Source organism: Dermacentor albipictus, chromosome 8, assembly GCF_038994185.2.
Source record: "Dermacentor albipictus isolate Rhodes 1998 colony chromosome 8, USDA_Dalb.pri_finalv2, whole genome shotgun sequence".
Classification (NCBI taxonomy): domain Eukaryota; kingdom Metazoa; phylum Arthropoda; class Arachnida; order Ixodida; family Ixodidae; genus Dermacentor; species Dermacentor albipictus.
This window is the reverse complement of record NC_091828.1, coordinates 27,375,101-27,402,801: the sequence shown is the minus strand read 5'-3', so window position 1 is coordinate 27,402,801 and position 27,701 is coordinate 27,375,101. Positions and strand designations below refer to the sequence as shown.

General features: G+C 47.7%; 1 protein-coding gene across 1 annotated transcript; it reads right to left on the bottom strand.

Moving 5' to 3' along the window:
• Window positions 1–23: 23 nt before the first annotated feature.
• LOC139048397 (uncharacterized) lies at window positions 24–27,222 on the bottom strand. Its single transcript, XM_070522771.1, has 9 exons — window positions 27,176–27,222; window positions 27,013–27,108; window positions 25,156–25,261; window positions 20,453–20,586; window positions 19,688–19,826; window positions 11,137–11,285; window positions 9,616–9,739; window positions 6,534–6,721; window positions 24–196 (listed from the first exon to the last, which is right to left on the bottom strand). Exons 2-7 carry the CDS (start codon window positions 27,071–27,073, stop codon window positions 9,642–9,644), a joined length of 687 nt encoding a protein of 228 aa, XP_070378872.1. The 5' UTR covers window positions 27,074–27,108; window positions 27,176–27,222; the 3' UTR covers window positions 24–196; window positions 6,534–6,721; window positions 9,616–9,641.
• Window positions 27,223–27,701: the final 479 nt, after the last annotated feature.

Here is a 27,701-nt window from a genome sequence, read left to right as displayed (position 1 = left end):
GGGATATTTGCTCGCACTCACAATATTCGTCGATCGCTTCTGTATATATATATTTTTTCTATGTTCAACATTTACCTGCAAATGTGCGCGGTGTCGTGGCGGCTGCCGCTCGTCGCATTCATGAAAGCTTTCGCGCAACGGAAGAACTGTCCGATAAACCTGTACCCGTCGCAACTCGTCTCCGCATCCGAGAGACCTGGAACGAGGTGCACAAAAGTGACATGCACTCTAAAATATTTACACCCCTTAAAGTGAGAAAGGGTGTAACTGGTCTATAACTCACACCCTTAGGGTGTTAATTATGCAAAGGACACCCTAGGGGTGGGAGTTATAGACACATTTACACCCTTTTCACTGTTAAGGATGTAAATTATTTTACAGCGTGTGCTATATACTTGGCATGAAATCAGTCGTAACTGTCACTTTTGAGCGCGGCCACCATAACCCGAAAACGAAAGCACCTTGACGCAACCGCGGTCACTTTCCCTTTTACAACCTAGATTTCCTGCTAAGTTTACTAGAGGGAACTCCGTCTCTTGGTTAGAACATGGATATGGTGTTTGTGATCTGAAACGTCTTTGTGGTGTTCTTTATTGTGCTTCATACGTACTTGCTTGCTTGCTTGCTTGCTGGATTGATTGATTGATTGATTGATTGATTGATTGATTGATTGATTGTCACAATACATGTGATGGGAGGCGAAGGGAAAAGCCATTCTCAAGGATGGCTTGAGGGAGTCCTTAGCTCCCACACTGCCAGAGACGGCAGCAGAGGCGCAAGCATTTTGTTTGAATTGTCGTACACTTAAAAAAAAACGTCAAATTAAACATAACATTCTCACGCACTTTGACGCAACCATGAAATTAAATACATCACTAGATACTGCCCTACACAGAGCGTCATGCATTTGCGTACATCAGCATCATGCATCAGCACAACACTTCGTTGCAACGTATACACGCATTGTAATAGTGGCATTTAACAATATAATTAAATATAAATCGAAGACCGCTCTAGAGGTCAATGTTAGGCTAGCAAGAACGAGTACATTTTTTAATTTCCGGGCAATTATAGTTTTCTTTAGGCAAATTGCATGGATGTATACAGCCCATCTAGTCCATCGTTCCCATACCGATTGAACCGCCTTGAACTTCCCGTAGACGAATGGATGCATGGATGCTCTGAGCGTTCCCTTTCAAAAGGCGCGACGCGTTGCGTCACCAGCCTCTTTCTTTCCTTAATTTTTTTAACCTAATGCTTTGCCTATCATTTCCTTTTCTTAATAGACAAAATATTTCTAGCATCAAACTTTCTGAACCCCTATTGTGAACTTTGTTTTTGTTTGCCTCCTTTGTTTGTGGACTCATTACTTTTCTGCCACCAAACCTCTAGTCGCATTTTACTAATCTCTACTGCGGACACGTTTACGTTCCCCCTGCTATCCCTGAACTTGAGGGCTTCAAGGAGGCCAGAGGAGCCTAAACCGAAAGCTGCGTAGATATTTTCACATTCTGATGAAACATGTTCCGTCGTTTCCCTAAATTTACCGCAGCAAGCACATGCTTCTTCTTCATTGGTGTAGTTTATAAATAAGCACGCGTTCTATAAGGCATCCTGATTCCACTTCGACAAGTAAAGAACTTTCTTTTAAGTTTGTTTTTTCCTCTTAGGTAGTTACTCATGGCAGGTTTCATTTGCATTTCCACAACTCAGGAAACTGTCTGCACCTCTCTGACTTTGCGTTTGTCGTTCTTTGTTGCCATGTTGCTTACTATACCGGTCGCATTCTTGCTAGTAACCCCCGTATGCAGAAATGCAACTTAAGTTCAAGCCCATGCTTGGCTTGATCCGAGTGACGCCTATCGGGAACGGGCCGAAGGAAACGCAGTGAGCGTCTTTGAGCACGTTAACGCCAGGCGTCATCTAAATCAAGTCAAGCATGTGCTTCGACTTAAGTTGCATTTCTGCATACGGTGGTAAGCTTCCTAGTTATTTTCCTCTACAGTGAGTCAATGTTTTTCCCGTACAAATACCTGAACACTCTCGCAACCCATTTACTTTCTTCTATATTCCTCAGTCGTTCTTCGAAGTGAATTTTACTCTGAGCTTCCGTCACTTCAGAACCTGTCCAGCCCATACCACCCGGTACAACTTTGTAGTCTTCCCGTGAGCGCCCAGTGCGAGGCGTCCCACAGACCTTTGGTTGCCACCGAGTCCTGGTTGTGCCCCTAACGTCAATCAGACAATCGCGTTTCCAAATGTAAGTCCTGAAACCATTACCCCTTCCCAGACACCTCGGAGCCACTCGCACCTATTGTATCCCCATAGCGCTAAGTGTTTCATTATGGCCGCAATTATCTTCCCCTTAGCTATTATTGTTTTTTCCTGTTTCATTATATATATTGCCTTCGTTTATCGATGCCACTACTATTACCAAATTCATTGGTATTAGTTTACCAAAACCAAGGTAATTGTATTCTTTCACCCGAATAGTGTGTCAACCCGAATAGACAGTGTCAACGCAGGGGCACGAAGTACTACTTCGTGCCCCTGTGTTCACACTGCCCATTCACTGTTTTAATTGAATACCATAAAACCTTATTCTTTAACGCTAAATATCGATTCTAAATTCTCACCTTCCTGTCCACAGATATTAACCAGACGTTGCATATCACTGTATGGCGCTATCACTAGCGCCATATAGTGCTTTCTAGTAATTTCTGTAAGACGTTCAACGGTGCGGTCATGGCCTCCGAGCTTGGGCGACGCGCACCGCCCGATCCCGGAGGCTGCAGTGCGGTACGAGGCGAACTATAGTAGTAGTACATCTAATATAGCAAGCGCCCAACCTACTCTAACAGGGCAACTCTATAATTATGTCCCCGCTTTAACATTTTTCGGGGTAACTGGCGCTCTCGGCCGTAAATATTAGTCGTATAACCTAAGTTATGGTATTTTAACCGCACTCTAATGCTAACGTGAGTATACATAACAGCGTGTGGCTACAACATCAGATGTCCCGTTACAGCGTGTATGGCATGACGTCTGGCACTAATGTCAAGCATTATTTATTAATGTCTATCCTGTCTTCGGATCTAACCTGAACTGACGAAACTATACATGAGCGCAGTTCATGCGGTTGTTTCTGGTAAATAAATGAAAAGAAAAGAAATGCCACTCACATATTCCGGGTGTCCCACGTAACTTCAGCCACGCTTGAAATATATGCAAATGACACGTAACTGGACAGAACCAAGGTGATGTTTGCCGTCGATTGGAGATACTCCGATCATTTCTAGCGTGTCGCCAAATTTCACCTATAGTCTTAATTATTCTTAATTATTTAATCAACTTGTCAAATATTATAATTCGATAAAACTATGTTGTTGGCCTGCTGAGCACGAGGTCGCGGGATGGAATGCCGGCCACGGCGGCCGCATTTCGATGGGGGCGAAATGCGAAAACATCCGTGTACTTAGATTTAGGTGCACGTTAAGAACTCCAAGTGGTCGAAATTTCCGGAGTCCTCCACTACGGCGTACCTCATAAACAGAAATTGCTTTTGGCACGTAAAACCCCATAACTTAATTTTAATAATTCGATGAAAAGTATCAATGGGAAAATTGTCAGCAAACAACATCACCTTGGTTCTGTCGAGACATGTGGCATTTGCATATTTTTGAAGTCTGGCTCAAGTTACGTGGGATACCTGGTATAAATATGAAAAAGGAATATCGCACTTTCGCCCGAAAGGCAAAGCACAGGTAGCGATACTGTGCTGTGCTTATTATTATATTATGTTTTAGACAACCAGACGAAGTAAGGTTCGTAATCTTATCAACCATGCATAACTTACCGTAAACGCTCGCTTACTATTATAGTTACATTACCGAGCGTAGTGTCAAGCGCGCGCACAAACAAACGTGATTCAATCTCACTGGCTATCGCAACGCTGAGTGGCGGCAATGCGTAGCAAGCTCTTATTGTTGCCTCTTGCCTCCTAGTGGATCACAGCACGGGCCGTGACTCTAGGTCCGGGCCCGGGCCGGGCCCGGAAATAGCGCATGTTTGCCCGCCCAGGCCCGTACGTTCCAGTGCCTCAAAGCTATACCCCGGCCCATCTCAAGCCCAACCAAAGATTTCACCAGCCGACCCAGCCCAGTCGGACCGCAAATAAGGCCCCACCGCGTGGCCGCAAAGTACAGAGAGCGAAGTGTTTCAAATGGCGACGATCGATATTCTGTGGACGCATGCGTCGCTAACTACCACTCTAACCTTCACTAGTTTATTTTTAAAAAGAGGACGGTGAAAGACGACCACACATACAGGGTATACCAGGAGCTGCGGCACACTGTACTCATTTTTCTGCAAATACAGCGGTTGGAATCGTCGAGAAAATAGTGGAGCAGATTTTGTAGGAGGCAAAATGAGTTATAGTACCTGTTCTCACTTTAGTAGCAGGTATGCCATAGCAAGAGAAGCAGAGGATGAAAGCCACATTTGTTGACTTTGTTGCCGATACAGTTGGAACTTGGATATGGGGAACCGCGATTTCCGTGAAACACAATCCGTGATCGGTGTTCACTGAAGCTCATAAAGACCTAATTGTTGTAACGCTGCCCGAAAACAGCGTTGCGCGCGCAGGCGCCCGAGCATGACACACGTCCTTCTAGTGATCATACGTTTTCTCACTTGTACGTGCACTCGGTTAGCTATTTCATGTTCGAAGCAAGGAAGCTCTGCAGAGCGCTAATTTATTATGTACCACGTGAGAGCAGCCCCATATGGAGTGTAGCGCCTCCCCTCCCCCCCCTCTCCACACACACAGCCTATACCACGCACGGAAGCAAGCTCTGAGTGTCCATCGCGCGTCACACGACACCTGGCAAACGTGATAGAGCACTGGACAAAGAAAAAGTGTTTATCTAGTGAATCTACGTCATGAGACTCCGCGAATCCTTTCCGTTTTATTGCGATAGCAGTTATGCGGACGCTCCAGACGCATTTTCGCCGTCGGCGTCGGTGTGATGTTCCGTATAAAGTCCAAGTGCAACAACATCGTGGCCGCGCGCCGTGCTGTGCTTGCGACTGAAAGCGCGCGCATCTCGCGCGCTGAAGGGAGCAAGGCGGGGATCAGGAAGCGCGTCTTCCATTGCGCGCAAGGCACCGAAGGTTTAAAAAAATTAAATTATGGGGCTTTACGTGCCAAAACCACTTTCTGATTATGAGGCATGCCGTAGTGGAGGACTCCGGAAATTTCAACCACCTGGGGTTCTTTAACGTGCACCTAAAGCTAAGTACACGGATGTTTTCGCATTTCGCCCCCATCGAAATGCGGCCGCCGTGGCCGGGATTCGATCCCGCGACCTCGTGCTCAGCAGTCCAACACCATAGCCACTGAGCAGGGGCACCGAAGGTGTTTCTACTCCGGCGGCGGCTGAGCACTGCCATGTGGGCTTTCTCTTAAAAGCGATCTGCGACAGGAGACAGAGTCTATTCGCACCGAGGGCTGATATATATCTTTCTGTGCGTTTAGTTCGTGCTGGAGCGAGAGGCAGCATAAAGGTCATGGGCTCGGGCCCCGCGGGCAGGCCCGAGCCCGTGCATTTCTATATTTCACCGCCTTTCCCAAACTTACAAAGCCATCAGGCGTCCCTGCTCGGCCTATTAGCTTTTGCGCCCCCACCGCACATCATCTCCAAAATACGGGACGCGAGCCGCCTACACTGTAAAATAATTTACACCCTTACAAGTGATAAAGGGTGTAAATATGCCTATATCTCACATCATTAGGGTGTATGTTATATTATTCACACCCTAATGGTGTAAGTTATACACATTTACACCCTTTTCGCTTTTAAGGGTGTAAACTATTTTACAGTGTATGCGCTCAGCCGCGCGGACCGCCATGCGCAGCCACGGCGGGGATAGAGGAGCAGACGCCCGCTTCCCACTGGCGCGTTCTTGGTCGCGTGACTTCCAACAATGGGCGCGAGCAAAGACGGTGCGCATCAAGCCGACACCCTCGCCGACACCCTCGCCAACACCTCAGCAAACAGCTGTGTGCGGGAGTGCCGGCTTGACGCGCACCGTCTTGCCGCGCGCCCACTGTTGTAAGTCACGAGATCGATGAAGCCACCATCCTTCTCGGGTCACCCTCTCACGCTTTCCCTCACAACGGGAGCGCGCGGTGCGCTACTTATTGCATTTTCACTTTATATGGGCGTCGACGAAAATTCGCCCGTAGTGTCCGTATAATGGCCATCGCGATGACTAGTTAAAACGTGCCGCTTTAATAAAGTTTGCCATGTTTATAGATCATATATAGGGTGGTCAGCAGTGTTCGAACAAAGAATGTCGCTGTAGCCAACGCCTTCAAAGGGAGAGATTGCCAGAGCGAAGACAAGCGCCCCCTTGCCGCAACGTACGTTGGCTACCAGCGACGTTCCTTGTTCGACCAGCTCAAAACTCGACGTCTTGCGAACGTTTCTCTTGTTCGTGCTTACGGAGAGTGCTCGTATGCGCAAGCTCACCGTCCTTGTCGGTGAGGCGCGACACCATGGCGACGCCACCCGCCTTGGAGTCCGCCCTGCACTTGTCCGCGAACTTCTGCGTGAGGAACTCGAAGAACTTCTCCGCGTCCTTGTACAGCTGGTCGGGTGGAGCGCAGCCGTACGTCTCCAGGGCCGTGTGGTGACACTTACTGTACCTCTCGATGTACCTGTCGGCGTGGCGAAATCATTTCTATGGGAATCCGCAGCGACTCCTTGCAACGCGCCGGAGAGGTCGCCCTTGATTCCATATAAGTTGTAAGTGTCGCACAGAGTAACCGTTGTAACAATCGCACTCCCCGTGGCGCAGTCCGCAATGCTTTGTCACTGTAGCGCCAAGCTAACGGGACGGCCGCTCTTGGAAGGAGACGCTGTAAAGGCTGTGCTCCATACTCAGCCTGCCTGGCTGCCCTGCTGATACCGATGCATTGGTATTGTGTACTGCAATTGAAGAGAACGCGACACGAGCGATTAAGGAACGGATGCGACGATTGCGCAGCATGGCCCGAGATGCATTTCTGCCATAAAATCACACACGCACACGGGGTCGGTTCTGGGCAGAATAAAGGGAGAGGGGGGCTTCGTATACACTGCCGTTGACGCACGCTCGGTTTTGCGACCACATGGGTTTTCTGCACCGCATATGCACCAAAACAAAGCCACGTGTCAAAAGAAGTGCCGGCGTGTCTTGAAAAGGGAGAGGTCGGAACCCTATACCCTCCACAGCGCTGGGCCACCAGTACAATCCACTGGTTTATGTTTACAGCAGCAATTTCCGCCAATTGAGTGCAACAATTCCAACGCTTTGAACGTCTTTTTTCATTTATTAATTTTTTTATTAGAAGTTTGATGGGCAAGAATCTGTAGGAGAGCGCTAGAGTCCTATGTATTCGGTGTCTGCCCCATTCGTCGGAGTCGCGCTGCGTTCCCAAACGCTATGAACCACTGGTGATTTTCAGCGCACGCCCAATGGCTGTTACGCATGTAATAACAATTCTTGGTCATATATACTGGAGTAATAGTGTAATTTCAGTGCAATGAGAGAGGGGCACAATCAAGTGGACACGCACAAACGCTTCCGTGCGTCCTGTTGTCCCCGGCTTTCCATGCGCTCAGTCATTCTTAAGTGTTTGTGTCGTATATGCCAACAAGGGCGACCCTCAACGCGCATCCAAGTTCTCGGACCATCACCAACACATCTGAACGCGCTCAAACCAGGCGCGAGCTTCGCTTCTGCAAAGTGCACCCAACCCTTGACGTGCGTCTCGTAATTCGCGACTCGCGTCGGTTCCGTGCGCGTCCGTATGCAATGTCATCCGTAAGCGAGGGCTGCACCGTTGGCTGCCATATATACGCGTTCCCGGAAATTGCGTTCGATACCGGAAGTTGAGGGTGGGAGCGATAGGCTGCTGGGGGTCGGAGATAGCGCGATAGGTTAGCGCCGAGGAGTGTGCAAGTCGGCACGGCGGTTTTATTATATATATATATATATATATATATATATATATATATATATATATATATATATATATATATATATATATTCGCTCCCGCCCTCAACTTCCGGTATCGAACGCAACTCTTACGATTCTCTTACCGTCGGTTGCACCGAATCGCTTTGGGTAGCTCTAGATATACAGTTTACTCTGTGCTTCGAAATTACACAGCGTGGGAGGTGAAGGCCGACCAATCACCTCGCATCGGGGCCACATGCGAGGTGATTGGTCGGCCTTCACCTCCCACGCTGTGTAATTTCGAAGCACAGAGTAAACTGTATATCTAGAGCTACCCAAAGCGATTCGGTGCAACCGATGGTAAGAGAATTGTATAAGCAAGGAAATAAGTTGATAAAAAAAATTACGTTCTGGGGTTTTACGTGCAAAAACCGCGATATAATTATGAGGCACGCCGTAGTGAGGGACCCCGGATTAATCTTGACCACCTGCGGTTCCTTTTAACGTGCATTGTGCACAAAAATAAATTGTTACAAAAGCGGCACAAGTGCGGTGTTGGACTGCTCTGGTTTAATTTGTTCGCGACCGCCTAACTAAAATTGAGAGAACCTATTTATTTATTATGCGAAGCATATTACGAGAGCTCAACCCAGCTCCTCAGGCGCGGCGGTGTCGCCATGAAATCACGTGACACCGTGACGTCACGACAGAGGAGAAGTGGCTTTGGCTCAACTCTTGCAAGACGGGCTGGGTGGGAATCGAACCAGGGTCTCCGGAGTGTGGGACGGAGACGCTACCACTGAGCCATGAGTACGACGCTTCAAAGCGGTACAAAAGCGCCTCTAGTGAATGCGGTGTTGCCTTAGAAACGAGCTGTTTCTAAGGCGTGCGTCTCTTGCTCAGGCGCACATTTCGTTGCCGCGCCGAACGCTGCTTTGCTCGACGCTCACCGCGTCCAATGCGGGGCGCGTAGTCGCTGCCCTGTAGCCCATTGTCTTACACCCCTTGGCGGGTCGACGGGAACGCTGTCGCGTTCCACTCTTGAAGGCGAAGAAGTAGTGCATGAGTTGTTTCTTCGTCTAGCCGAACCAAATATAGCCAAGCAACAGCAGTTCACCAGGCTAAACAGTGGTTCAACAACTAAAATAAAGGCTAGTATGCTTCGCATCCTGGGCTTAACCTTACCTAAGCCACAGCCATTTTTTTATTTATTTATTTATTTATTCATTTATTTATTTAGTTATTTAGTTATTTATTTCGTCGCGCCAAAAGTTTACACTGCGCTAGACAGTGACAGATTCAGTGGTTAAGGCTTCAGAATGAGTTTACGTGCCCAGGCGTTGATTATATTAACGTGCACCTGAATCCCAGTACACCGCTCCAATCGCCGTCCGTGAGTCGGCGTCCGTGAACTGAGGCATCGTCCGTACACAGGTGCAAGTTTAGGGCGCCGAGTCTGACAGCGTCGCGGTATGTGAGCACTGGTGAAAAAATAATCTTTCATACCATGCAGAGTAGATTTCGACGCCTCCGAGACAGCGGCGCACTTGGTTCCGAGTTAAATTGTTCATAATTGCCGATAAGGAGTATATCTCGCATGGGACACTTACGTGCACGGATTTATGCCGGTATCCTTTCAGGCGATGTCCATGATGTTGGCGAAGTGGAATCCGCACAGGAACATGTCGTTGATGAACCTCTGACGGTTGCAGGCTGTCGTGCTCTTCTGGAAAGCTGAACGAACATCCGCGTTTCTTTTTATTATTATTATTATTCAGACGTTAATCTCGCGAAGCACAAAACGCGCGCGGTCGCAGCCGCTGTTTTTGGCAACATTTGGACTCGCGTGATATCACCAACGCAGGTACTTCAGAACCCGTGGACAAATTACAGCTCATCTCAGAGTGCCCAGATTAAGTCGGGCCGCCATGCAAGCTGGTAGCCATCTCAATACGAGCCCTAACGGCGGTTCGGCGCACTATACATGCAGCCGAAAACGAGCCAGCGGTCCCAGCTGGACACTACGTTTGAACACACGGCGCCCTGTGATTGAAGATCTGGTCTTTATCTCTGAACTGCGCATGCATCTTTTCAAAGACAAGGCAATTCCTTGAATATACACAGACAACAAGCATGCAAGAAAACACTATATTATTGCACCAACAACTCGTGACCGCTTTCTGGCTGGCTGAATGCACGTATACGTATTTAAACGGACATCCCAGGTAAGCTAAAAACAAAAGAAACAGCTCACGAAGGCAATAGTACACATCAATCTATTATAGTAGAAGGTACGAAGGGGACCAACCTTCAATAAATTAACATGGAGCTCCCTGAAAACACGAATTGTCGAAAAAAAAAAGCTTTCCGGTTATTGCTGCGGAAAACTTTGTGAATTGGTTAGTAACCTTGTGAAGCATGTTAACAGCGCCCATGCTATGCAAATCATGCTTAGTCTTTCTTAGCACTGTTAACATGCTTCACAAAGCATTCCGGTTTTAATAAGCGCCACTAGCGAACTTTTTTTTTTTTACTTTCTGTTGGCGCTCCGGAGATGTGAAACGCTCGCGGTACCATATCTGTGCGAGAGGTTCTGTCGCTGTCATGACGGCTATATTCACGATATAGCGATTAGGTGGATTTGCCTACACTTCATCTTTCTGGCTTCGAACGGCTTTGCGACTTTTCAAATTGCTAATGTTCACCAAAATATATATTTCTAAACGCAATAATTCGCTGTGACTATGAGCACATAAACTAATTGCCGTCATGAGTTCGGAAATTTGTAATCAGTCGGAACTTTAGAGTGCAGAAACATAATAACGCGACAAGAACATCTGATGCCACAAGCGCGAACATTGGACCGATCCTTTTACCCCTTACGCACATTATTCCCATGGTGACTGAGTAACAGTGTGTTAGTTCCCTCTGGTAATTTCTGTAGAGAAATATTTCTGAATTGAATACCAGTGCGTGCGTGCGGTTTGTCTCCGCGCTTTAATCCCCGCTCACGATTCTCAGTTAATCGCAGTATACCGAAAGAACTCGCTATAATAAAGCCACCGAAAGCCTCGTCCGTGTCGACACTCGGGAGCCACATTCGCCACGTTCCGCAGCCGTGCAAAGCTCACCGGCTTTCTTCAGCGCGCTGCACAGGAGGTGGTACCGCTGCGTGACACCGTCCGCGACGAACTTCATGTGGGGCGCCATCTCGTAGCCCGACGAACAGCGAGCCTCCCGCTGGGTGTCGTGCGCACACTGGTCGTACGCGTCGACCTCGCTGTGTGCAGAGTGCGGTAAATTTTACGTTATAAAGTCTGCGGGGGGGGGGGGGTTACTAGTATATATATATACGTGCCAAGACCACGATCTGGTTATGAGGCGCGCCATACATTGTGGGGGGCTCGGATTAATTTTGACCACCCTGGGTTCTTTACCATGCACTCATGCAATGCACGGCTCACTGGCGTATTTCTTTCTTCGTTTCTTCTTGTTTTTTCTTCATTTCACCCCCGTAGAAATGCGGCCGCCGCGCCTGCGATGTGATCTCATGACCTCGGGCTTAGCAGCGCCAACGCCATGGCCACCACGGCAGGTCATACATAGTACGAGACAGGTCGTTGAAGTCCCGCAAGCTTGTGCAATGACTTCGTTTAACGAGAATCCCTTTATACGGTGCGTTCCCGAAGGGCCCGCTCCTTCGTAGTTTCGCCCAGACACGAACATGAACTTCCGTATGACCTCCAAATAGATATGTTAAAACAAAAAAGAAAGCGTATCGTAATTCATTGGTCAACGGCCAATAATATACCTTCGCGTCGCTTTTGCTGTCTAGGTACAGGTTAGCTCAATAAAATGGCCGATCATCTGATCAATGATTCTGGTAGTCTTCCCATATACTTGTCACTTGTCATATCGCGTCTATTGACCCTACACCGTGACAATGTAGGCATGATATGGTGCTATGTTGGCGCTGGTAATCTGTATGAACGTGATAGTATATGAATTAGAAGATCTTCTAAATGTGCTTATAGAAATAAGGGAGTTCTATGCAGGACAGGTATGCATAAGCAGATAAGCAATGTACTCGTCTGCACGAATGGAAAACGTAGTACATGCTTGCAAATGATTAAGCGATGTCTATACAATAGCAAATTTGCCCATAGTGGAAAGGGTCGACTGACTCCAGACAGGGATAATTGTAGGTCGCTGAGGGAGACCGTAGTACAGTGGTCATATCATTGGAGCAGGAGAATGAAGAAGACGTTGTAGTTGAGGTGCGCCTGTTGTTCTATAACGCGTGCCCGTTAGGGTGAAACGCGGCGTCAGAGTGTCTTTCTTTAGTACGTTCTGCTGCATAAAGTAACGGATTATGTTATCATCATTGAATATAAGTGTTTTGCCGTCGACGCCGGCAGATATCATATACCAGTGAGATTTGGTGCTTCAGATAATCCTTTCTATAGTTTCTTGAGTATTTATGCAGTAATGTTGAAGCTGGTCGATTGCAATTGATGCATTCCTTGAATCGGCGCGGAAAGCGGCGGCGAAACGCCCAAAGGAAGGGCGCGGGACGAGCGCTGTCTAGCAAATGAAGTTTATTTAGAAAAAAAAAACGCAAAAAAGGAACGCATCATCTGCGTGCGCGTGTCATTAGGTCACACGATCACCAAGAATTTGCGCCTCACAATGTGACAAAGAGATATTGGCCTCGAGCTCCACCACTGGAAAAGCTGGCGCCACCGTCGGCGTGACGTGCTAGGAGGGATCACGTGGACATAGCGGCCGCGTCGGCTGCTTCAGGCGCGCCGAAGCGAGCTGAAAACGAGTTTAAATTCCCTTGTACGCTGCGGTCCTCATTTAGTGGCGAAATTTTCCCGCTTCGAGTGTCTCCTTTACAACGCTTGAAAGCACTACAATAGGTATTGGCTGCCCTTGAAGGCGCGCAACATGCTAGGCTACTGCTCGGTGTCGCAGGGCCGGACGCACGTAACGGAGGCCGGTGTCAGCCTTATTCACACGTAGCCGCAGGACAAGAAGCTGCGTGAAGCTTGGCTCGCGAAACATAAAACCGGCGAACAGTCATCGCCTACAACTCGGGTAAGCAGCAAGCACAGACGCGAGGAAGATTTCTGCTACGGCGCCCGGTCTGCGATGTTCTGAAAACGCGCACTGAGACGCTCGCCCGAGTCCGCTGCCCGACTAATGTCATGACGGTTTGGTCTATAAACTTGTCGATGCTATAGATACTGGCAAGTTCAGCGGAGTGGAAAGGCAGCGGTAAGGCAGCGGATCTGGCGCCGACATGGCCACCAGAAACTTACGCCTACTGTTTATGCAGATGACGTACGCTGCTTACGTGTTCGCCAACTTGACGTGTCCCCTGAGCGCCGAGAGCGCCGGATTGACCGACAGCAGTACGGCCCTTCGCTTTCCGGTTGGACGCGGAGCGCTGATCACGACACCTTTCGACTTTGACGGCACCTGCCCGACTCTTCGCTTCTCGGATCCACAAGGCACACTGGACACCACAGCGACACCTATGGTTGAACAACTCGTCTGCTGGCAACAGGGGTCAGCCCCGGACAGAAAACTACATAAGCAGCTGCCTCGCTATGCCACTCTGGGATCTGGCGCCGACATGGCCACCAGAAACTCACGCCTACTGTTTATGCAGGTTAGTTACTCCTACCATTTCGTGAATGGCAAGCCATTTAAAAAATCGGCGTCAGATCCCATTGCATGCTTACTGTTCGCTGCAAGCAAACTGTGTTATTTTGGGTTAAGTTGCATTTTTAGCCCTGGTTGTCTGTCTAAGATTTACTTACTGCTCTCTGGAGATGTAGAACAAAATCCAGGACCCCTTTCTACTGAACAAGAACAGCAAATGTTTCAAGCTATTATGAAAATTCCATTGATGATGCAAGGGCAGTCCGAGATACTAGATGAGATCCGCTGCCTTCGAGTTAATCAGCAAGCTATGGAACAAAAGATAAACGATTTGAGTGTTAAAGTTCAACTCGCTGAGGAAACCGCATCACGCGTCACATCACTGCATGCCATGATAGAAAGGATTTCATGTCGTGTTGACTCGGCCACTTCTGCACTTGCCTCAATGCGTGATAGCCAAGACGACCTAGAAAATAGGTCTCGACGGAATAACTTGATTTTTTTCGGCCTTCCCGACACCGCGAAGGAAACATGGGCTGAATCAGAAGAAAAGATTACGTCCTTCTGTGCAGAGAAATTAAATGTGTCACTTGAACTACAATCTATGGAGAGAGCACATAGAATAGGGCGGTACTCTGAGCACAAGAAAAGACCATTAATAGTAAAATTCATATCATTTAAAGAAAGACAACGCGTCCTTGAGGCCGCCTCAAGACTAAAGGGAACAGGATTTGGCATTAGTGAAGACTACTCTAAGAAGGTTTGCTTTGAGCGCAAGAAGTTGCTTCAGTTTGCTAAATCACGTGGCAGTGATTTCAAGCTTATCTTCAATAAGCTCAAAATAGGTAAAAAGACATACAAGTACAATGCTGATTCCGATAACGTAATCGAGTTAGACGGATAGCCATCACAGTTCGCTACATCTCAGAAGACGGCTCACAACCTGAATTTCATTGTCGTGAATTGTCGAAGTCTGAAAAACAAAAAACATGAGTTTGAATCTCTTTTGGAATCGACAAAACCACATGTAGTCATTGGCACAGAGTCATGGCTAGATAGTTCAGTCTACAACAGCGAACTATTTCCGTCAGACTTCACTGTTTACAGAAAAGACCGCAACTGCCACGGTGGTGGCGTTTTTGTTTTGATCCACAGCAGTCTCAGCAGCACTCCCATCAACATAGAAAGCTGCCTTTGCGAAACGGTCTGGTGTAGAGTGATGCTCGCAAACGGCCACTCTGTAGCAATCGGATCGTTCTACAGGCCCCCAAACTGCAGGTCACCGAAGCCTTTGTTTCAAATTAATGACATCATGCTCTCGTTAAACACGACATATATTATTCTTGGTGGCGACTTTAACTTTCCCCATATTAAATGGGAAAACTTTCAACCGCAAAACAATTCCTCGTCTCTTATTTCCACAGCATTTTGCGAGCTGATAAAAGCCAACTCTCTGTTCCAGTTTGTTGAGCGCTCAACAAGGTTAGGATCAGCTAATGAAAGCATAATTGACCTGTTCCTCTGTAACGATCGAGATCTTGTGTCCAGCGTCACCGTAATTCCCGGTATAAGCGACCACGAAGTCGTTACTGCAAAACTAACGTGTACTGCTATGCGCCGAAAAAGCCCACCGCCACGGAAGGTGTTCTTTTATAATAAAGCAGATTACTCATCGCTATCGCTGGAACTTGACGGCTTTCTACCTGAATTTCGTCGACACACCTCAAACATCGACGTTAATTCTGCCTGGTGTTTGTTTAAAGCTAAGCTATTGTCATTAGTTCAAATTTACGTCCCATCACGCATTGTATCGTCCCGACGGCAATCTGATAAGCCATGGATGAACCGCAACCTTCGATCAATTATTAACAGGAGGCACCGATTATATCGCAAATATTGCACATGCCCGGATTCCGACACGTATCTTAAGATGAAAGACCTAAGCAAGACTATCAACAAAGAGATGAGGAACGCTGAGGCTACATACCTGCGCACATTAGGTGATAAAATAAAATCTAATCCGAAAGATCTCTGGAAGTATGTCAAAAGTAAAGGGAACAACAAAGTAACTGTGCCTGATACTATAGATGACGTAAATTACGGTGATGACGTAACCAGCAAAACTGAGCACTTCAATCACTACTTCCAATCAATATTTGCCGGCACTGCTGCTATTGTGAAAGACTTACCAATTCCTACCGACTTCGAACAAATGGAAAACATAGAAATAACAGAACAGGGAGTTGCTTCACTGCTCAAGAACGTTAAAGTTAGCTCCGCATCTGGTCCTGACCACATTCCAAACTATGTCTTAAAGAACTGTGCTGCATCTGTCGCCCCATTTTTAGTAATTCTTTTTCAGGCATCTATCGAAGAGGGGTCCCTGCCTAAAGATTGGAAAAGTGGTAACGTAGTACCTGTATTCAAAGGCGGCGACAAGACAAAGACAAAAAATTACAGACCTATTTCACTAATTAGCGTCTCGTGTAAGCTACTAGAGCATATAATTTATACCAACTTAATGAGTCACTTACAGAGCAACGGATTCTTTTGCCCCACGCAACATGGGTTTCGCCGGGGATTCTCATGTGACACTCAGCTAATCGAGTTCACCCATGATATCGCATCATCAATAAATAACGGACACCAGGTCGACTGCGTATTTCTGGATTTTCAGAAAGCTTTTGATTCTGTTGCACATAACCTTCTACTCACAAAATTGTCTGCCATCAAAATTCCAGCATCACTGATGAAATGGCTTGAGGCGTATCTTACTGGTAGAAAGCAGCGTGTTGTGCTTGAAGGACTGACCTCATCAGAGACTGAAGTCTTATCGGGCGTTCCACAGGGGTCCGTCTTGGGCCCACTGTTATTTCTAATATTTATAAATGACATAGGAACGCATCTTTCCAGTCACATACGCCTGTATGCTGATGATTGTTGCATATATCGCACCATTACGTCCCCTGCCGATTCATGTATCTTACAAAATGACCTTCTAACAGTGTCCACGTGGTGCGACAGCTGGAGCATGAAATTAAACTCTGCCAAGTGCAATGTCATTCGCTTCACTAACAAGAGGGTACCACTTGCTTAAGATTACTTTCTAAACAGTGAACCATTGATCGAGGTAAATAGTTACAAGTACTTAGGCGTTGTCTTTAAATATAATCTTTCTTGGAATGACCATATAGAGAGCGTGGCGTTAAAGGCTAGTCGTATGTTACATTTTCTAAAACGTAATTTCTGGAGAGCCCCCCAAAAGGTAAAGGAAACGCTTTATTTAACAAACGTTCGTCCGATGTTAGAGTACGGCAGCTCTGCCTGGGACCCAGAGACAAACACAGCCATTAACCAACTGGAACGAATACAAAAACGCGCCGCCCGGTTCGTTACTGCCAACTATGATTTCACTCAGAGCTCATCACAAATACGTGTTAACTTGGGATGGCCACTTCTCGAGAACCGACGGAAATATTTGCGGCTTAAACTTTTCTTCAATATTTACACAGGCAAGACTGGTTTGTGCAGGGACACATACATAAAGAACCCAAGCTACATATCGCCTAGAACAGATCATTCGCTAAAGGTGCAAGAGTACAAATGCCGTATCAACCTGTATAAGCATTTCTTCTTTCCAAAAACTGTACATGATTGGAATAAACTGCCGCTCGAAATTGTTACAGCAACGCCATCTGTGTTCGTAACTTTGTTGTCGAAACATTTATATCTTTAGTTCTAAAATGTGTTTCGCTTCGGACAGAATAGGAGATTAACCTTTCCTGTCCGCGGCTTTTTGCCTTACTCGCTGTTTTTTTTTCATTACATTATTCTAATTATAATTATTATTAATATTATCATTGCGTCGTATTATGTACTAAAGTGTATTTATATTGTATTTCATAATAACCTCTAGTGTAATGTTATGTTAAGTACTGTGTTTTCAATATCAATATTTTGTTGTATTGTGTATTAGATCTATCCTTTTGTAACATCAATCATCTGTATTTCCATCATTTGTATACTCCTTCCCCCTACTCTAATGCCCAACATTGGGCGCTGTAGGTATGTAAGTAAATAAATAAATAAATAAAGAAGCACATTTTAAGAAAGTATGGCATATGGTCATGTTTGTGTTATGAATTAATGCACTTAATTACAAAAAAGGAGCAGCGGGAAATTGCACACTGAGAACACTGATAAACATGCAGTGCGACGAAACTCGAGAAATAATATTGAAAGGTCGAAGAATTTAGAAGAAAAAAAAAACATTGAATCGTGGCGACGGCACATCACAGTCCCCGTAGGCGTCGAAGTCTCTACAATGAAATTATTTTTGAACAGCTCTGACAGCGCCCACGCAACAATGGTTGCTTGTATACTGTTAAATGCTCATATTCTGCGGCCTGAAGCTCATGGCACGGTGCGAAAACGCGCGCGCGGAGAAAGCCAAACAGTGCGCGGACAAGCATGCAGACGCGCAGTCGGTCGCTGCGAATCTGCGCGATCGCTGCATTGAGGCTTCGTTCTATTACACTCCATTTAGTTATACAAACACTATAAGAACATATTTCACATAGTTTGAGCTCAGCGTTTACCTACCTTTCACGCAAGAAGCCGGTTCGGGAGACTCCATCGCGGCGACCGCGCACAGTGGCGTTCAGTGTACGTATTCGGTAAAGAGATAGCGTCTGTAAATGATTGTGTGCTTTCAGTTTGCCCAAGATTATTATTTATACAGTAAAAAACTTCTCTCGTTTCGAAAGTACTTACAGAAATATCCGGGAGAGCTCGCGCGTGGTGTTTTCAGTGAGCGCTGACAGCAAAACCTATGAGGAGCGCGCCACGTGATCCCTCATACTACGCCAGCGAGGCGCTTCCGATAGATGGCGACTCCGCAACTCCTCGCCGCCAATACGGCTCCGATACGCAATTATCGCACGTCTTTTGTAGTATATGAAAGGCTTCAGCCAAGTTGACGAGCTTTATTTGTATTTGTGCTTGACGACGATTGTAGTTCTATCGAAGAAAGGCTTCGGCGGTTAGACAGCGCTGGTCCTCCGTCCTTCCTTGTTGATATATTCCATCTTTTTTTGATAGTGCAGCTCTTAGGCGCCCGTTCCGGCGGCGAGCGTCGGCGTCCCTCGGCGTAACCGAGCGAACGAACACAGCGAAAGATGAAAGAAGTGAGCGCGATGAGGAAAGCGGAGGAGGAGAGTATGGCGAAAGAGGGAGGAGGAAAGCAGAGTGCCGCACGAGACTACGAGATGGCGCCATAGTATTTGTAATCTGGTTGTATGCGCGACGCGACTTGTGCAGTACTTTCTTGGCCTGCGCGGGCACGAGCAATTACGCTGGAACCTTCGACGTGTCGTGTATAAAAGCCGACTCGCCTGTCGCGCAGGTCAGACTATTTCGACGATCGCCGACTTTTCTTGCCGCTATCGTTGTGCTTGAGTGTTACATACTTGCTTCGCTCCATTTGCAACGTGCCGCACTAAACAGATTGTCCGCGCCAGCCAATATATCGCAGAAATTAAAACGCGTATAGAGCTGCGCTCAAGCTTCGAATTAGGGAGTATCGTTACCGTTGGCGTATTTTTTTTCGCTACGGGCACTAACCGTGCATATCGCGGCTGTTCTTAACGGATTCTATAGGTGGCCTTGAATGCTGTTCTATCAGAATGCTTGCAAGAGAGAATTGGCTCACTGTAGTACAGTGATTGTACAGAGCCACAATGGCGCGCCGCGGTTGTTTAGTGACTATGGTGCTGCGCTGCGAAGCTCGAGGTCGCGAGATCGAATCTCGGCCACGGCGGCCGCATTTCGATAGGGGCGAAAAGCGAGAACGCCCATGTACGTAGGTTTAGGTGCACGTCAAAAAAACTCAAGGTGGTCCAAATTTCCGGAGTCCCCCGCTACGGCGTGCCTCATAATGAGATCGTGGTTTTGGCAAGTAAAACCCCGTAATTTATATTGAATTTAACGGAGATACGATGGTGCTCAACTTACGGGCAAATGGAGGTGAGAGACACGGTGGCGTGGTTTTGGAAGACGCGCACCGCGCTGTCGTAGAACCGGTTTCCGCAGCTCATGAATTTCTGGAGGGCCTTCCCCGGGTGGCAGTCCTTTTCGGGCCCGCCAGAACCGTCTGTAGATGAACATTCTTCAAGTTAGGTACCCTTCCACGAGGCCTAGACTCCGGATCCTAGCATGTCCTCCGAGATCGGACGTGCGCTTGATTCCCTGAAAGCTACGCTCATGCGCCTCCTGGTTATCAAAGTTGTCACTACCTACATGTCATATAAAGCTTAAGTTTGGTCAGTGTTGAAGTAAGATTCCGTCATTACGTGTTTATAACCAGGGTACACTTTATTAGCTGTATCAGTTCACTTAAAGGGCCACTGAAACACTTTTTTAGCATAGCCTGAAAACGTTGCCGGTCTGTAAACTGGGCTCCTGTGAACGTGTCAGCCTAGTATTGTTTCACTGCATGCAGCAGGGAATCTACACTTTCCTGTCTAGAACAGCGAGAAACCGCTTGATCCTTTGATCGCAATGACGTCTTGCAGCTAGTCGCAAGCAGCTAAGCCCACCCACAGTTATTGGCTGATTTCGTAATAGCGAGAACATTCTAAGTAATACCATTAATGCTAATCTTGAGTAAAATGAATTATATATATATATATATATATATATATATATATATATATATATATGTGTGTGTGTGTGTGTGTGTGTGTGTGTGTGTTTGCGATGTCAAAAGTGATTACTCACTGAGGCAGTCGGGGAAGTACGTCTTCTCAATTCTCTTCAGCAGCGTATCGTTGTGCCGAGCTGCCCCCGCCACGTTACCACAGTGCGAGTACTTCCAGCTGTCTCTCAGGCAGGTCGCGAAATCGGCGAAGTCTCTGCGAGAAAAAGGCAGCATGACGCACGTAGGTCTCGGTATAGGGACGTCAGGAGCTAATGTTAGTAGGCAAGAGCAAGCTGGCACAACAGAAAGCGATGCCCATCGGATACTACAGAGGCTTGACATGGATCGGCATGAGTACGGTTACCGTCGTTTAAATAAATTAGTGGTTACCTTACGTCCACACAGTGAATTGGGCTAGGCAGATGCACATCCGTAGCAAACACAAAACAACATTTAATACATGGCTCATAGACTTAAGGACATACACAAATTAAAAGTACAAACCACAAACTGGATATGCACTGTCAGAGTTGACAGGTGAATGAGCATTGCAGTCCAATGCACTAATGTTTAAAGACATGAAAGAAAGTCCAGATCATACTTGAAAGTCGTTAAGTGTCGGGTCGTCATGGGGACGCATCTGCTGGAGCCTTCGAAGCGCAGCCGAAGGGGGAACTTGACGCCGTTGTCCGGAGCGTGGCCGGGATGGATCGTGACCAGGAGGGAAGTGGGGAAAGTCTCGGCGAGTCCTTCCCGCACCGCTACCAATGCCGTCCTCCCCGTCCCGCCGTTCCGCGGGCGGCGCATCGAGGGGTGGGGGGTTCATCACAAGCTCCTCGTTTACGCAGGCAATATCATCAGTCCGAGGTCAAGTGGAGATGGCATCGAGGGCAGCTTACACGCGGTCACAGACGTCACTGATGCGCCGCGGGGCACCTCGCACCTAGTGCTATACAGCGCGACGTCGTCCGCGTAGATGACGACGCACGCCCTGAAGGGAACTCTCCTCACGTAAGGCACTCTGGGAAGAAATGGCTCAATACACCTGCCTGCCGGGTCACGGGTGGGGGCGGACTGATCGCGTGCGCACACAGCTAGAGCGTTCGATAGGCGAGGCAGGCCTGCATATCGTTGCGGATATTAGATAACTCCGTCGGCTCGCCCAGTGCGCAGTGCATACCTCGGCGTGCCCGTAAAGGGTTAGTCACACAGGGGACGATATCTCCTGGTGACGAGGGGCAGGATGACATCCGTTTCCGGCGAGCCAGCTCTCTCCCCTCACGAGCAGCAAGGTCGATCGAAGCGGCGGTGGCGCGTTGGTGGAAGGGCGATAGCCGCAGCCGATCAGATACACGCCCGGAGGCTCGGCGCTTCTCCATGGCTGGCCGTCGACGAGTACTTCTAGCGACGTAGGAACTCGCAGAAACGCTATCCGGTCCCCGCGGGGAAATCCCCGGAGCCGCACCGCCTGACGAAGTCGTGGCGTCGTGGTCACCTGGTGATTACCCTTTGCACTGGAAGCGGAGCGGGCATGTTTCTCCGTCGACCCCAAACCACTTGGGCCGTTAGCGGTCGTGCCTGATCTTTCTTCTCTGACACTTTCGGGCTCGAGACGCCATCCTTTCCTGCCACGCATGCTCGCTGGTGTCTTGAGGCACTGTGCAGTCTGTACTCCGTGGATATGTGGAAGTTGCATCGCACTACTAAAACGTGACAATGACAAACATGTCCTCAAGATAAGGGTGTTTACCTATATCCTCAAACAAAACCTGTACCATGCTATATATAACGTGACTCGCGATATTATCTTGCATACGATCTTTACACCGTGTCCATGTTATCTTGCAATCCCATCCTCTACCTATGAACATTCCCAATGGTATTCCCTGGGTGGCGTATTTACACTTGCTAGCAAGTACAGCGAGGCGTGGCATTTCTCGAGGCGCCCGATGTTTGTGCGTAGGCGCAAGGAAGGGAGGCTGCGAGAGAAAAAATCTCGGACATTTTGTTCCTTTAATATCTGACTTTGCATAGTGTTGTGACTTCGGGGTGGATGACGAAAGACTGATTCTTTCAGCAGACGAAGAAGAAACGAAAAACTTTATACGATATTTACAGATAGTGGATAGCGTACATGTAGCTGTAAGAGCGCAACAGACCGACTGGGCGACTCGCGTCGATTCTTCATTCGTCGCGGAGAAGTGGGAGCTCCCGTCGCCTCGATGATAGGCACGTGGTGCACGTAGTATGGCACAACACTAGGCACTACAGACAAGTTTCTTTGCTCGTGTCGTGCAAGCAAGACAGATGAAGATTATCGTTGTGTGGCAAGATACAACCCAACGGCTGTACATTTGTTTAAGAGTGCAGGCGTGGTGGCATTGAGGAGGGGGGTCGAGTTACTCGGCGACGCTGGCTGCCGGCGCACAGTGGGCACGGACGCCCCATTTGGTGGTCAGCGTGTTTAAAGGTAGGTCGGACGTACGCCATCACCAGAAGCTAAATGTATGTCTGACAGACTTCCCTGCGCTTGCGGCGCTGGTGCTGAGTCAGTCATGCCGGATTGAACCTTTCTCGTGCCTTATGGCGCTCTACCTTCAAAGAAAAAAATTGGAGGACACTTAAGCTTCGCCTTCAAGAGTGGGACGCGACAGCGTTCCCGTCGACCCGCCAAGGGGTATAAGACAATGCGCTACGGCACAGCGATCACTTACGATGCGCCCCGCATCGGACTTAGCGCCCACCTATCACGCGGTGAGCGTCGAGCAACGGAGCGTTCGCCGCGGCAACGAAACGTGCGCCTGAGCGAAAGAAACGAACCAAAGAACTCGGTGTCTCGGAGGGGAAACGGTCTACGCCAGCCAAACGTCGTGATCGGCACGCGCAGAGAGATAGATAGTAATCTAAACCGGAAGCATGGCGAAGCGTCGTCAGGGGAGGGGGAGTCCCGCGACGCGCCTGGCAGCGGTCCCAATGCGCGCGCGGCGCGCCTCCTGTCGGGGCAGCGCCGTACATTGAGAGGAGGGGCTCTTCTGTGTTTGCCGCAAGATGGCTCTGCGTGTGCGGAAAGCGCAGAAGAAATGCAGCGGAAACGCACTTCGCAACTCGTGTAATTGTGACTTCTGTACGTTACATGTTCATAATTACCGATATACACCGCAGTATAACTTTCCACGGCTCGTTTCGAAGGCAACACCGCATTCACTAGAGGCGCGTTTGCACCGCTTGGAAGCATCGAACTCGTGGCTGAGTGGTAGCGTCTCCGTCTCACACTCCGGAGACCTGGGTTCGATTCCCACCGGGCCAATCTTGGAAGTTGCTTTTTATTTATGAAGCGCCTGCCGTGATTTATCGCTCACGGTCAACGCCGCCGACGCCGACACCGACGACACCGGCTTTTCTGCGACACGAGCTCCTTAACGCTATCGCGTTAAAACATCACTGGTTTCCCCGGGGGAGCAGAAGGGGCCGTAGTAGAGGCCGGGCCTGCTCTCCTGGAGCGGTATTTTCGCTCTTGGCAGGCTTTTTGTATGCTGCTCTCTGCTACTTCTCGGTAGCATTTTTAAGTGGTCCCTTTCCAATGAAATAACCGCACAGCGCCTTAGCAACCGCGGTTGAACACGATTGGCTGAAACGCCGCAGGTGACGCCTTTATGCCGCGCCGTGAGGATTACTGGCTTTGAGTCTCACCCAAGTTAGGTTGGGTTAGGTTCAGGTTAGGGTAAGTTAGGGTTAGGTTAGGTGCCGCGGCGTACTCGATCTCACAGCCGTTACGCCGTGATTATTATTTATTGCCTTGCGTCCCGCCCGTGCACGTAAGGCTGGGTTAGCGTAAAAGGCGTCATGTTGGCGCGGCGTACTCTTATTCCTATTCAGTCGCGTTCAACCGCGGTTGCTAAGGCGCGGTAGCTGTGCCTTCTAGATTTGCTAAATATGCGGTCCGGCCTCTACTACGGCCCCTGCTGCTCTCTCGGGAAAATCAATGATGTCTTTTTTTTTTTTTTGAAGGTAGAGTGCCGTAAGGCGCGAAAAAGGTTTAATCCGGCATGACTAACTCAGCACCAGCGCCGTAGGCGCGAGGAAGTCTGTCCCACATACATTTAGCTTCTGGGAGTCGCGTACGTCCGCTGTACCTTTAGACACAGCGATAACCAAATCGTGCTCACTGCTTCATTTGCTTCACCTGCTTCACCGCGCCAGCAGCCAGCGTCGGAGTGTAAACAAACTCGACTCCACTTTACATTAGCGGCACGCCTAGGGACAAACGCATACAACACTAGCAAAAGGAACTTCTCCATAGTGTTTATAGGCAGAGTCAGATATTCAAGGAGCAAAAACTCCCACGTTTTCTCTCTTGCAGACGCTCTTACTCGCGCATGCGCACGAACGTCCGGCGCGTCCGGAAGTGCTACGCCCCGTTGTACTTACTAGCAATGGTAAAGTCGTCCCTGGGCGTCGTCGAAACACATTAGGGCTTATAAACACGCGTGAGCCACCCTAAAAGCTACTCAAGCTGCACCACTAGAGAAAAAAAATGGTTCCTCCTCCCGTTTGAAAAACCTGATCGCGCTAAACATTGCCCCAGCGCGCCACCAGTTAAATGTAGCGGTTATCGGTGTTCGAGTGGCGCTGCCCGTAGGCCGTCAATACATTTTGGTCAGCGGCTGGAAATTCACATGTTGCCACCCTCTTTTAAGTTTAACGTGTAAGCTAGCTTACAGATGGAAGTAAAACATACAGAACATATACTTTTTGCCGTTAGCTTCACTGGGTGATCGCTTACTTGCAGTTTTCCGTAAGGTCGCCCAGCACCGCTTTGACCTTTTGTTGCAGGCCTTTCAAGCACTGTCTCCTCAGTTCTGGATAACTTTTGCCGTTACAAAGAAATCCTGCGAGACCAAAAACCGGCGAACAAATTCAATGTGTGAATCATTACCGCGCGACAGGGCACACCGCCCACACCGTGTAAATACAACTGTTTTACTCACAAACGAACTGTCGTTACTAATAGCTTACCCAAATGCATGAACGCAGCTTACATAAACCTAACCGATCTGAAGGTCAGTTTCACTAGGTCACCGCCGCCGCCAAGGATGCCGATAGCATTATCATTGGAGGAGCCGTAGCAACCGTGCGTGTTTTACAGCTCTTTTAAGTTTTTTCTTTTTCTTTTTTTTTAACTTGAGGGAGTGCGAAGTGCGATAAGACGCAGGGCATAACTTTAAGACGTTAGGAGTAACATTAAGAAACAGGAAGAGAGCGGTGTAGATAAAAGAGTAAACAGGTTAACTGATATACTCTAGTTGACAATAACAATAAATAATGGAAATGGGCAGGTTACCTAATGCGTTGGGAAGATAGCCACTGGTCCATCAGCATTACAGAATGGGCGCCATGGGAAGGGAAGCGCAGTCAAGGACGGCGGAAGTTTAGATGGGGGGATGAAAATCCAAAATGCGACGAGAACCGTCATCATGGTGCCGGCAACGCAACTACGCATGCGTTAAGGAGGGGGTGAGTGCTGTAAATCCTCAGCCTAAAAATACACATTAACGACATTGCAACGGCAGACGTGCAGACTGCCGAGCCCTATATAAGAGAGGCCACGAACTCGAAAGAAGACCAACTGTTTTGTTGGGTCTATACTATGCTCACAAAGTGATCAAAAATAGTTAAACGGCAGCGACAGTGAGTGCGAATACGGTAAACAGCGGCTCGATGGAGCTAGTATAGCTTGTGCTCTCACACAGTCTGCGGTCGTTGTCGCACCTCTAGCTTGTTTCAGTGGTAATCAAAGAAGGGTATCGACTATAGCTGCGTCAATAAATTCGACGAAACTTCTTCATAAATGATTTCATTAACATACCTGCTCAGCATAACACATAATAAATGCATCCCCAGTCGTGTCTCCGTGGCGTTTGAAATGCTGCACATCGAGAAATGTAGTTCGCGTAGCCAATGATGGCATCCCCTATCGAAAGCATTCATGCCTCGCATAACTCCTATATATATCACAGAACCCCATATATCATAAGTGTTGCTGTGTGAACACACCCCCATATATATATATATATATATATATATATATATATATATATATATATATATATATATATATATATATATATGAACGAGAAGAAAGGGGGTTAACCGAGGGGCTCCATTTTATTAGTCATATCATAAGGAACCAACAAACTCTGACACCAAGGACAACATAGGGGAAATTACTTGTGCTTAATAAATGAAATAAAGAAACGATAAAGTAATGGAAATTAAAGCGGATGAAAAAGCAACTTGCCGCAGATGGGAACCGAACCCACAATGCGAAGGTTGTGGGTTCGGTTCCCATCTGCGGCAAGTTGCTTTTTCATCCGCTGTAATTTGCATTACTTGATCGTTTCTTTATTTCATTTATTAAGCACAAGTAATTTCCCCTATGTTGTCCTTGGTGTAGTGTTGGTTTCTTATGATATGACTATATATATATATATATATATATATATATATATATATATATATAGCCATAAGGCGTATGGAATGACTGCATTTAAGTGTTACGAGAACTCGAGTCTCTTTGATGAGGTTTTCTTATGTTCTTTATTATTTTTTTAACTGTTAAGGAATCGACGCGCTCGTTTACCTGCGCACGGCAAAGCCAGGAGTGCCGTTAAGATGCAGAGTTGACACAGCAGAGCCTTCATCGTCTCGTCGCGATGGCGTTCCGGCGTCGTTCGATCTGCGGAAGAACGAGCAAAACACAATCAGACGCGCCGGAGAACGCTTCTGCTATAAGAACTCCGTACCTGGCGACTGAAAATGGTCGCTTTCTTTCGCTTCTTCTTCTGCTTGGTTGGTCGATCCTAGCTTTGGTCGATCCTAAGCGATATGGCCCAGTCCCACTGCGGGCGATGTGCCACCAATCGGGCAGTAGTAAATAAAAGTAATATTATGGATCAGATAGAGGTTAGATTGATATATAGTGATATTGATATTTAAAGGGACACTAAAGCGAAACAATAAATCAGTTTAGACTAATGAAGCATTGCTTGATAACCCTGAAGGCAGTCATTTAAAAAATATAGTTTGATCATTAGATGAGAAAATGAAGGTCCAAGTATCAGTATTTGAATTTCGCGCCGAAACCCCAGTGCCGGTACGTCAGCGTGACGTCAGGGATTCCAAAGTATGTTTTCGCATTTGTGCCGCGTTGGCTGAATAAAGGTTCCCGAAACTTGCCATGTTTAATATCTGGTTCATTTTGACCACGATGTAGTCAATCTGTACCGCTATATAATTAGTAGGCCCTAGAAGATACCATCAAAATCCAAG

Coding starts and splice junctions, on each gene's coding strand:
- LOC139048397 (XM_070522771.1), bottom strand. CDS start 27,073: ATGAAGGCTCTGCTGTGTCAACTCTGCATCTTAACGGCACTCCTGGCT. Junction 25,262..27,012: donor CCTGGCTTTGCCGTGCGCAG/GTAAACGAGCGC, acceptor TTGGTCTCGCAG/GATTTCTTTGTAACGGCAAA. Junction 11,286..19,687: donor TCTCTCACCTCCATTTGCCC/GTAAGTTGAGCA, acceptor CTCTGCACACAG/CGAGGTCGACGCGTACGACC.